The 12,719-nt window shown below is 32.6% G+C and overlaps 2 protein-coding genes across 2 annotated transcripts in view; both read left to right on the top strand.

Moving 5' to 3' along the window:
• The window catches only part of LOC110039340 (omega-hydroxypalmitate O-feruloyl transferase-like), a 6,528-nt gene extending 3,361 nt beyond the window's left edge, over positions 1–3,167 (top strand). Inside the window, exon 4 of the mRNA XM_020744373.1 lies at positions 2,236–3,167. Coding sequence (XP_020600032.1) covers positions 2,236–2,997 — 762 coding nt within the window. The 3' untranslated portion in view covers positions 2,998–3,167. The remainder of the gene's footprint in view (positions 1–2,235) is intronic.
• A 2,699-nt stretch (positions 3,168–5,866) lies between these two features.
• Positions 5,867–10,362, top strand: LOC110031224 (probable pectinesterase 29). The gene is made up of 5 exons (XM_020734321.1): positions 5,867–6,087; positions 9,257–9,434; positions 9,541–9,738; positions 9,821–10,059; positions 10,203–10,362. Exons 1-5 carry the CDS (start codon positions 5,867–5,869, stop codon positions 10,360–10,362), a joined length of 996 nt encoding a protein of 331 aa, XP_020589980.1.
• Positions 10,363–12,719: the final 2,357 nt, after the last annotated feature.

The raw sequence follows: 12,719 nt of genomic DNA on the forward strand, positions 1-12,719 counted from the left end.
GTCTATGTTGAGGCGGAGCAAGACGGCGACATGGCGGATATCGGCGATATCGCGAAGCCTGATCCGGCTACACTTGGCAAGCTTGTTTACAATGTTCCTGGTGCTAAGAGCATACTGGATATACCTCCTATGGCTGCTCAGGTAAGGAAGAGATTAATTATACATCAGCCAGGAAAAGCTGGTTAGTTTTTATTTTTATTTTAATCTTTATAGTTATTTATAGAATGTATAGTTTTTAGATTATATGAAATAGTATTAATGATAAATTATTTAAAATGATCGAGGGAGCCTATAAATTTTGTTTTATGTTGAATAATGAATTTAGGTATATTTTTAGATTGTAATTATTATATAAATTTGTGATATATCTCTTCAATTATTAGTTAGAAATGAATTTTTATGAAAATTGTTCAAACGTAGTGAAATTTTTTTTAAAATATATTTTAGATAAAATATTATTAATGCTGTAAAATTATATTTAAATGATCCAAAAAATTCAGAACAATAAGATTGTCAAGTTTTATTGAAATTTGACTCCAAATAAACTCAATAAATCTAAATCAATAAATATGTATGATAAGTTATTACAATAAAAATTATAAATTTTATATAATACTTGTAAAATAGTTATTTGAATCTTAAAATGATATTAAATTTGTTATATATTTAAGATGAAATTATTTTATCCTATAAAGATTTATTTTATTCGGGTCATTTATACTTCTCATAATCTTATTGATCTTCATATTTATTTGACAAATCGAGTCTCTGACTCTCTGACTGCATTGAATAGCTTTGTAGTGTTTCGAGGAAGAAACTTTCAATTAGCATCTCATAATCGTATTTATTTTATTAAGATAGAATAAAAAATTACTAAACTAAAACTAAATGTATTTAAAATAAGGCAATTTACATTCTTACCACATAATTCTCACATATTTACATATCCAACACCCAAAAGTTTATGAGAAAATCTTAATTGCGTGAGCAAATTTAATTCATAGCAGTTGATCTAAAACGATAAAAAAATCACTGCAGGCTGACTTTAATATTATAAGAACCAAATTTGTACTCCAACCCTCGTTTGTATGAGTTCGTTTCCATCCTCATTTATTTTTTCTGTAATGGCAGATTTTTTTTTGTCGGGGGGTTGTTTATTTGTTTTTTTTTACACCTATGATATTTGGTATAATTACACGAATAGCACTCGAAACTTTATTATTCACAAAATTGACATCTAAATTATTGATATGTATATGCAGATGAACAATTATTTCATACATTTTAATAAAGTCATATCGAGGAATGAATCAAGTGTCTGTATATAAAGATGTACGGTCATTGTTTAAGAAAATCAAATCAATCGAAATTTAGTTTAGTCAAATTGGTATGATTTGAAAGAACCAAATCAATTATATAACAATTAATGAATCCAAGTATTTTTTTTAGTTTAATTTGCATGCATAAAAAATAACAAACAATCAACTTAAAATTTTATAATTTTATAATGTGAAATAAGTAAAATTAATGTTGATCTTTCTTATATTTATTATTTGTGGTTTCTAACTTAAAATAATATTATATTTTGTTTGATTTGTCTTATGCTTTTAGTTTTATTTATAGCATTTTATTTATACAAGAAAGATCTTTTTTTTTGTGATATAAAAAATTGTGTAATATATAAAAATTTTGTGATATATATATGTCAATGCCCGACATCCAATAATTTATTTAATATTTAAAAATAAGAATTAAATTTCCATTCTTTTTAAAATAATTCATGCCGATTTGAATGGCGAGCATGTCCATGCAAACCTCATATCTATCCGCAAAGAGTAGTGTAGGCGACGATCGGATTACCCGGACCAACAAAGACCTTACCCATCATTTATTACCTAGTGACGTTATAAATGCATGTGGTTGGCTCCCCAGGGCCGGGCTTCCTTTTCCCAACCACCGCGGTAATTTAACTGCATTAAACCTAAAGTGATGCAGACTTCTATACTAATTTAACTGCATTCAAGAATTTGAAGACGGATTGATTTCGAAACATTTTATTATCATTTAAATTTTTTTTAATGTTAATCTCTTGAAAAAAATTCATTTTTTTTTTATGAGCAGGTGACCAAATTCAAATGCGGCGGCTTCATCCTGGGCCTGGCCATGAACCACTGCATGTTCGACGGAATCGGCGCCATGGAATTCGTCAACTCGTGGGGCGAAACAGCCCGCAATCTCCCCCTCTCCCTCCCCCCTTTGATCGACCGCAGCCTCCTCAGCCCTCGCATCCCTCCCCTCATCCAATTCCCCCACCACGAATTCAGCGAAATCGAAGACGTCTCCAACACCGCAGCACTCTACGAATCCCAGCCCATGCTCTACCGCTCCTTCTACTTCGACCCATCCAATCTCGACCAACTCAAAACCAAAGCCACCGAATTCGAGTCCATTTCCAAATGCACCACCTTTGAAGCCCTCTCCGGCTTCGTCTGGCGAGCCCGAACCCAAGCGCTGGGCCTCCATCCCGACCAACAGGCCAAACTCCTGTTTGCAGTTGACGGCCGCTCCCGTTTCCAGCCTCCGCTGCCAAAGGGGTTTTTCGGTAACGGAATCGTGCTGACGAACTCGCTGGCCAGCGCGGGAGAATTGCTCGCGAATCCGGTGGGGTTTGCGGTGGGGAAAGTACAGGAGGCGGTTAGGATGGTGACGGATGGGTATATGAGATCGGCGATTGATTATTTCGAGACGACGAGAGCGAGGCCGTCGTTAGCGGCGACGTTGCTGCTGACGACTTGGTCGAGGTTGTCGTTTCATACGGCAGATTTTGGGTGGGGAGACGCGGTTCAGTCGGGGCCGGTGGCGTTGCCGGAGAAGGAGGTTATATTGTTTCTGAGTCACGGGAAGGAGAGGAAGAGTATTAACGTGTTGTTGGGTCTGCCTGCTTCGGCCATGGAAACGTTCCAGGAGATCATGGATGAAGTAATTTCTGATGTTTAAATGTGGTTGTAGCGCTGATTGGTGTCCGTCCATTTGTTTGCGTATGAATTTGTGGCCTGCTTCTTCGGCGGCCATTTTAATTATTATGTCAGCCTTTGGTTTGTGTTAATTTAAGCCTTGTAATTTTATTTGATTAATAGAAAAATTTGTATTCCCTCGTCTTGATAAAATATAGAAAATTACAGTAATAAAATAACATTTCCAACAACTCCGACGAATGACTAACAGCAGAAGAAATATCCATTTAGGGTGTAAACTAATCGAACACGAATTAACAGAGCTTGTTTTTGTACGGGTACAAAAAAAACAGAACAAGAACGAACAAAACTTGTTCGGTTCGTTTGAAATTATGAAATTAAGTTTGTTTGAAATAAGTTCGTGCTTGAAATTGTTCGTGAAGTCACTGTTCGTGTTCGTTTCTTATCGAATGAGCCGAACAAGAGCTGCCTTTTTTTTTTTACTAGGAAACTCATGTATATATGGGAGTTACAATCAAGCTATCAAGAATACGGATTGGGCATTTATTATGAATTTAAATAATTGAATGATAATTTAAAATAATTTGGATGCAAGCACGTAATTGCCCCAATATTTTGCCGTTATTTAAGCTTAATTTGCCGAATTACGGCCTGATTAACACAAGTTTGGAAATAAATTTTTTATTACAAGCTTCATCGAACACTAATTAGATACACTTATAGACAAATTATAAGATACTTTAAAGGCAAAATTGGCTGAATATGGACACCAGTTTAATTTCATATATATATTACATGAAGTATTACACAACTATGAAATGCTTGATTTTGAGGCACCAATTTAATTATGGCTAGATACTTAAATTGCAAAAAATATCTCACCACTCAATCAGTGGACTATTACCAAATTTAAACGGAATCTCGAAGCTGCTACTAAAACATGGTGAACTTCTAAATCACACACGCGCAGTCACACTGCTAGCACAAATTTAAAAAGTTACAATCAAGCTATCAAGAATACGGATTGGGCATTTATTATGAATTTAAATAATTGAATGATAATTTAAAATAATTTGGATGCAAGCACGTAATTGCCCCAATATTTTGCCGTTATTTAAACAATCAAGCTATCAAGAATACGGATTGGGCATTTACTATGAATTTAAATAATTGAATGATAATTTAAAAAAATTTGGATGCAAGCACGTAATTGCCACAATATTTTGCCGTTATTTATGCTTAATTTGCCGAATTACGGCCTGATTAACACAAGTTTGGAAATAAATTTTTTATTACAAGCTTCATCGAAGACTAATTAGATACACCCATAGACAAATTAGAAGATACTTTAAAGGCAAAATTGGCTGAATATGGACACCAGTTTAATTTCATATATATATTACATGAAGTATTACACAACTATGAAATGCTTGATTTTGAGGCACCAATTTAATTATGGCTAGATACTTAAATTGCAAAAAATATCTCACCACTCAATCAGTGGACTATTACCAAATTTAAACGGAATCTCGAAGCTGCTACTAAAACATGGTGAACTTCTAAATCACACACGTGCAGCACACTGCTAGCACTAATTTAAAACTAAAAATATTACATCAGGAGTACTGATGCATCAGTACTTCAATGATGGGGTTTCACGTGGTGCCACGGTGGGATCATTGCATACGTGACACCTTATCATTAGAGTATTGATGCCCTTAGGTAATATTTTTTCAATTTAAAAAGCAAAAAAAAAAAAAAAAATTACAAATAGAACCCTTGAATGTTACAGTGTGATATGTGCTGCTTAATTTGCCGAATTACGGCCTGATTAACACAAGTTTGGAAATAAATTTTTTATTACAAGCTTCATCGAAGACTAATTAGATACACCCATAGACAAATTAGAAGATACTTTAAAGGCAAAATTGGCTGAATATGGACACCAGTTTAATTTCATATATATATTACATGAAGTATTACACAACTATGAAATGCTTGATTTTGAGGCACCAATTTAATTATGGCTAGATACTTAAATTGCAAAAAATATCTCACCACTCAATCAGTGGACTATTACCAAATTTAAACGGAATCTCGAAGCTGCTACTAAAACATGGTGAACTTCTAAATCACACACGTGCAGCACACTGCTAGCACTAATTTAAAACTAAAAATATTACATCAGGAGTACTGATGCATCAGTACTTCAATGATGGGGTTTCACGTGGTGCCACGGTGGGATCATTGCATACGTGACACCTTATCATTAGAGTATTGATGCCCTTAGGTAATATTTTTTCAATTTAAAAAGCAAAAAAAAAAAAAAAAATTACAAATAGAACCCTTGAATGTTACAGTGTGATATAAATAGATAATACCATGTAGAGAATAATTTCAAGAGAAAAAAATTAATTTACTTGATATATATGTGTGTGTGTGTACATACATACATACATAGTAAAATCAATTCCACCTAATTTACAAACTCACCAATTATATGAGTTTATATTAGGGAAGGAAATAATTCTAACAAAAAGGAAAAAAAAATAAATAGAAAGGGAATAAAACTAAGAAAGGTGTTCCCAAAAAATATCCTCAATTAAATCTTACCATGAGCTAAGATTTGTAACCAAACAAGCAATTATAAGAACTTCACATATTATACGATTCAAACTTCCTTCCATTCATATTTTCACACATGACATTTATGAAAGTCAAAACAATTAATAAAAATTAAAATTTTTAAATCATAATCCCATTCCTTACATATATAACACCTAGTTGATTTTGTAGAAAAATGAATAAATGAAAGATTTGCATGCTCTGTGCAGTCATTTTTGGCCTCTACAACCAACATTGTTCATATATGCATTTGTGCCAATCAAAACATGCAGATGACAATGAAATCTCTTCTCTGCATGGCTTTTTTGCTCTTTTCTTCTCTTTTGCTGAGGAATACGATAGTCGTCAATGCAGGGTCGGTGGTGAAGATGGTGGTGGTGGATCTTCATGGCCACGGGGACTTCACTTCTATACAGAAGGCTATCGACTCTATTCCAGATGGCAATAAGGATTGGACCAAAATTTATATTAAAGCTGGAGTTTACTCGTAATCTCTTCACTATATATTTTATCTATATATTGTCATATAATTATACATTTTTGTATAATGTGCATGGTATTTTTCTTATGTGGCGTTAGCTTCAATAATAAGACAACGGTAGTTAAATGGTAATTTACAAGTTTTGATTATTATTTATATATTTATTTCACTTTTCTTAATGTAAATTGAAGATTTTTAATACTCATATTGACCAAATTTTGCGGAGGATATTCTTATATGATTCTTCCCCATAAGATAAGATGTGCATTCTAATGTTATTTATTTGAGATTTATTCTTAGTAGTCATGTGTTTGAGTGGAGTGAAAAAAGCATTGCTCTCTCTTTTAACATTGTCATGTCATTTTTCTTATACACAATGCATTTGCCTAACAAACTGTGATCTCATTTTAAAAATTCCTCTTGGCTTTCTGGCTTTCTTCTCTGTGCACTTGGCCCTCACCCTAGTTTCAAAAACCTTAAATCAGTCACCATCGCACGCCTCCAGCGGGCCGCCAACGTGTCATCTGTTGCTCTACCACTAATAGTCTTGTGGTTGTGGATGGGGTTTAAATAACCGCAGAACGTTGTTCTCTTTCTCATTTACATTTGGTGTTTTTTGGTTTAGTAACTCATCATAGTTTTCAACTTGGTTTTATGTCTTTCTGGTTTGGAAACTTATCAGAATTTAGCGTTTAAGCTAGCCGAAGACAAGCAGATCTCTGTTCTCACTTTGAGTGTATTATGCTTGAGATAAATTGGGAGCATTTGTTTGGAAAATAATTCACTTGTGGAAGAGTCATACACAATTTTTTGTCATGAACGCTTTCCAAGAGAGATTGCTTTCACTGCAATTTAGGCCATTAACTGAACATTATTTGCCATAGAGGAAGTATTATTGACCTTTACTAAACTAGACGTGTTTTATGAAAAAATATTATGTTTTGTTCACTGCATGTCTGGATGGCGGTCTAGTTGCAACCGCGCCGCCATGGATTCCCTAGGGGCCCATACAGACAGTTGTCGAGACATATGGTTGCCGCACATCATAATTTTTTTATATTCTTTCTTCTTCTTCTTCTGCAAAAGTTTATATTGATGACTTGTTATATATTTATATTAATCAGTAGTCACATTGATGTTGAGATAGACATTTTTCTTGTTTTTATTGCTCATACTGATTATGTAATTTGGAGAGAACTCTTCATGCTGACGTATCCAGAAAAAAATTATTTTATTATGTTGTCTGTCATATATACTGTACATAGAACACGGCGTATGTGATCATCATATTATCAGATGAATGAAATATTATGCTATTATTCTTTGAACCGCAAACATGGGCCTTGTATTTTTTTTGTTATCGTATAGAGGAACAATGTGCGTAAACGTAGATGCTTGGATTTTTCTTCTCTGCTCGTGTGGCTCCCTTTCCTCTGGCATTCTCTTTGTGTGGTGGTTGCTTTCCTGAAATATGTCGTGAAATTATTTAGTGATTAGAAATAGAACTTTTATATTAAGGGTATCTGTTATGATTTTACTTTTCTACCCTTTGGTAGTATTTACAAAATTGCCATTCCTTGAGTCTAGAATAAGAAAAGTGACTTATCATTCTTTAGATTTAATTTTCTTTCCTCTTCTTCTTCTATTACGTTCTTCGAGTGTGCATGTTCTTACTTTTTAGAATTTACTATCTCTAAAACTTCATGAAGCAGTATTGGATGAAATTTTAGAATAATTAAGATGAGTATCAGTTTCTCAGACTCGATTACCATAATTTCTTACAAAAAAAATAAAAAATACTTGGAATCAATTGTATCTTCTCCTTTTTTTTACTAGCAAACACATTAGTATACACCCATTTAATTGTGAACTGAAATATTTGTTGTCACTACTATAATAATTACTTTGAGTCTATGTTCTTAAAACAAGATTTGGTTTTAAGAAATTGCGTTAAGTGATGTATCTTCGACTATAAGTAGTTCATTAGGTTCATCCTCAATTGGTTCATGAATCTTCCTTTGGTGCATAAGAAAGATAACCTTCATAGAATACTCCATAGTCTTTGGCGACCAACTTCTCATAACAACTACAAAAACAACGAGATGATTTTTCTAGGTTATTTACATTAATTAATCAATAAAAAATAGGCAAAATCACCCAACACACAGTTTGATGAATCATCCCCATTTACAATTAAGAAACTATTTTATAATGTATCCTAAGAAGAACAATATCACATTTTAGACAATGAGCTTGGGTTTAAAAAAGCACTATCCACCGTAAACTTGTCACAATTTTAATAAGGCATTCTTTAATTATCGTGTGCTCACTCTCATACACACACACACACATTATCATAGTCAAGTCCTGTAAGTATTCCATTAAAGTCATGACTGACCTCTATTATGAGTGCAACGATCCTCATGAAATTTTTAATGACATCTGAATTATTATGAGTACTCTAAATAGTTTAAGAATAATGCTCTATAATTTTATTTGCCTACTTTTAAAGGACATGCTTGAACTTGATTCTCCCTCATTCCTCAAAATCTATTAAGGCTTTCCTAATTAAATAAAATTATATATTAATTACCATCATTTCATTCAAAACTCAGGGATTATTAACAACCTATTCACCTATTGACCAAGAGAAATTTTTTGCCTACTCTTAAAGGACATGCTTGAACTTGATTCTCTCTCATTCCCCAAAGTCTATTAAGGCTTTCCTAATTAAATAAAAAATTAAATATTAATTACCATCATTTCATTCAAAACTCAGGGATTATTAACAACCTATTCATTTATTGATCAAGAGAATTTATCCCATTGATGATCAATTTCATCGCCCTTTTCTAACAAGCACTAAACCCTAAGCTGATGTACATATTGATCAACATGATTGAGCTACTTCCTTAGTAAAAATACTATATATATTCATGTTTCTCCAATTCATATGGGAATGAATTTTGTTAGCCCTTTACTTGGTGACATATTTTTATCTCGGATGGTGCAAAATTCCCTGGATTTTTACAAAAAAAATACTTACATTTTAACCATGTTAATTCATTTAAAATTTTATATTTGAAGGCAGTGTGAATCTCCCCCACTCATGCTTGGTTTCTCAAAAATCTTAATTAATGGAACGAATTTCATTGTTCAATGTTTGGTGTCATAGGGAGAAAGTGAACTTAACCAAAAACAAGGGCCGCCTTGTCTTCGAAGGAGATGGCCCCTCTTACACCAAAATTCAATGGGGCGATCACTGCAGTCTTAGCAAAGTCTCCCAAACCTCTGATACTGCCACCTTCACTTCAGCAGCCACCGACGTCGTCTTTAAGAGAATAACTTTCATGGTTTTCCTCTACTTCTTTTGATATAAACGATTTAATATCTTAATATATATGTTTGATCAAACATTTTTAATGTACATTTTGAACTCATATGAACACTCATTATCAGAATACTTATAACGACATAGCAAACCCTAGAATAGCAGTCGCCATGTTAGTCTCTGGAGACAAAACTTCCTTCTATGACTGCTCGTTCGTAGGAATACAAGACACCTTATGTGACCTGCAAGGTAGGCACTATTTCAAAAACTGCCAAATTGTGGGTGCTGTTGATTTCATCTTTGGCTTCGGGCAATCTATCTATGAGGTATTTTATTAATGAGGTCCTTATATATTAATATGTTTACATTTGTGAATGAGGATTTAATTTATTTGCTTACTCCATGCAGAGATGCCAGATAGTAACAAGTAGAGGGCTGCTTGTGCCAGGTTGGGTGACTGCTCATGGGAGATATGAACCGCTGCAACCCACCGGGTTTGTATTTAAGAATTGTAGCTTGACGGGCTTCTCGAAGGTTTATCTTGGACGAGCATGGGGAAGATATTCAAGGGTTGTATTCTATAACACTTTTATGGCAGATATTGTTCTTCCTAAAGGATGGGATAGCTGGCATACGCCTGACCATGGGTTTGTGCTTTCCTTTTACTCATATTTATACTAATTTCAATTACCATAATACTTCTTTTGCAAGATCTATGTAATCATTTCACAAAATATTGGATAGCTGATTTAAGTTTGTATTTGATATTTCTCAATCAATCACTTTCTAGGATTAATACAAACTATGGAGAAGCTGGTTGCACTGGACCTGGCGCGGATACTAGAGCTAGAGTTCCATGGGAGAAGAAGCTTAATCCCAAATATATCCAACAAATTACAAGTATAACTTTCATTGATAGCGAAGGCTGGCTTATCAACCAGGGACGATGATCTTTTTTTTACGAAGATTCACATCTTCAATCTTCAACACGTAATATATATAAGCTTTTATTAATTAGCTTTTATGTTAGAACTTATCATGTGAATATATGACACTCTTTTTGATTGTGCCCTCATATGTTATGAGCATCACAATCAATAATATTTTATTTTAAAAGAGATTTTATTTGATTAGTATAGATATTAAAAAGAGAGAACTTTTTAAAAAATTTTCTTATAAACTTTATGAAAGGCAGTATAATTTGTTTATTTATTATGAGGAATGCAAGAAATTCATTCCAATCTACACATATAAAAAATATATATATATATATATATATATATATATATATAAGAAAATTTGTGCTTCAATTTTGATGAATTGCATTCTTTTTCTTTTGTACATTTCGTAATAATAAAGGATTTCTAGTACTCCTTAAAGGTATATAGTTTCTAAGGAGTGAAAAAACTCAATAATTTTGTCATCTTGGAAAGCTGACGTCCAAGAAGAAATGAACTATCTTTGCTAAAATATATCAACGCCTATTCTACTTACAAAAAAAAAAAAAAAAAGGAACTCTTACAAACATATCATGCAATGTTTACGTATTTACATATCCAACAACTACACATTCATATTTACATACATACAACTCAAATTTTTAACTTCGTAACAAAACTATCATCATCACTATCATTTTTAAAAGTGAAATATACATTTTCATGTATAATTTTATGACCACCAAGACCAAGGTGTTGTAAGTATCAAACTTTGTGTGTTAGATATGTAAATACATAGGAATTATGTGTGATGTATGTAAATTTCCAAAAAAAAAAAGTATAACATTGTGATTTAAATACATAGGAATTATGTGTTATGTATGTAAATTTCCAAAAAAAAAAATATAACATTGTGATTAAAAAAAAAAAAAAAAAACTGTTGCTCTTCTCTAATTCTGGCTAAATAAGCAACTTCACCTCAACTATGATAAAGAGCTTAGACCTAAAACCTTAACTCTATGGCCATTTCTAATTAATTAGACCATATTTGTAATTTCTTAAATATTAGAATAAAATCAAAATTAACTTGCAAGTCCAATGCATTAATTCTACAATTGTGGCTTCTATAGGCCATTTCTTAATTTTGGCATGCTATTTTGGGATCAATATATTAGGAATCAGGTTCCATAGTTATGACTTATTCCAATGAATGATCTCTAATTGAAGAAAATAAACTATTTGAAGAATACAAAATAGCTTTATCTTATACACAATGAAAATTTGTGAGTTCTTTCAGAACCAATTCAATAGAGGCATATAGTGTCAAATGGTTCTAAAATCTTTATATGTATCACATTACAATTCTAACAATCTGCTCCTGCCTTTGAAAAGATAGAGCTAAAAGCAATCATTTGTATAGATTTTTCTATTGATATGGATCATCTAGATATCTACATCCACAAAGTGTAGAATTGTCGGTCCATGTCTACAGGTTGTTAGCTTATTGAGAAATCGATATGTTCCTCCAAAATACTCTCCATACTAGCCTCCATCTTAGATGAATCTAGCATGTCCAGATCATATATGTTATAGGCACCTTATACAACATTAAGCAAGCTAGATCTATTCTTTTTCTCTCCCAAGCATAAGAGGAGATGTCATATGGCCATCATTCAACTAATAAACTTAAGAGCGAGCCTTGACACATTCCAAACTAGTTGCCCAGGCATAAGAAAAGATTTCTTTTGGCTATCGTTCAACTAATGAATTTACAAGCTAGCTTTTATCCTTCAAACTTACTTCATCAATGGCATTCTAGACTCATTCTTATGTCTTGTCAAGTTGCACCTATTCTCATGTGATTCATTAGGAAAAAAAAGATGAAGATTAATGCTTCCTAAAATTATTAGATTCTATAGGATACATCATACAAATATAGTCATGCCTTTTGATCATTGATCTTGGCAAGGGGGACACCAAGTAACAAAAAAATTGTAGTTCTTCCACCTTTGCCTACAAGTTCATAATGTAATGGAAATTTACATTCATATAACATAATTTTTTTTTAATTACATATTAAATAACTACAGTTTTGTTGGATCCCAGATTTTCTTTCGTGAATACTCCTTGAGAGTTAAAGTCGAGTGAATGAGAGAATAAAATGAATCAAAAGTTACGGTGGAGAGAATCGGGGAAGAGTCCCTTATTCATCTTTTTCCTTTTATTTATAGAGGCGTATTTTGTACAATTGTAGAAAGGAAAGAACATTTGTGTAAACCATTTTTAATATGATTAATGCTCTAATAAATTGTATGGATTTTATTCTATATATGTATTACAATTTGAATTTTGATATGGTGGCAATTGGC

This window comes from Phalaenopsis equestris, unplaced genomic scaffold, assembly GCF_001263595.1.
Source record: "Phalaenopsis equestris unplaced genomic scaffold, ASM126359v1 Scaffold000002, whole genome shotgun sequence".
In the NCBI taxonomy this organism is placed as follows: Eukaryota; Viridiplantae; Streptophyta; class Magnoliopsida; order Asparagales; family Orchidaceae; genus Phalaenopsis; species Phalaenopsis equestris.

Bases quoted from the DNA above. Each gene is read 5' to 3' on its own strand.
- LOC110031224 (XM_020734321.1), top strand. From the start codon at position 5,867: ATGCAGATGACAATGAAATCTCTTCTCTGCATGGCTTTTTTGCTCTTT. The intron at 9,435-9,540 runs GTTTTCCTCTAC...ACTCATTATCAG, and splicing joins TTAAGAGAATAACTTTCATG to AATACTTATAACGACATAGC. The intron at 10,060-10,202 runs GTTTGTGCTTTC...ATCACTTTCTAG, and splicing joins TGGCATACGCCTGACCATGG to GATTAATACAAACTATGGAG.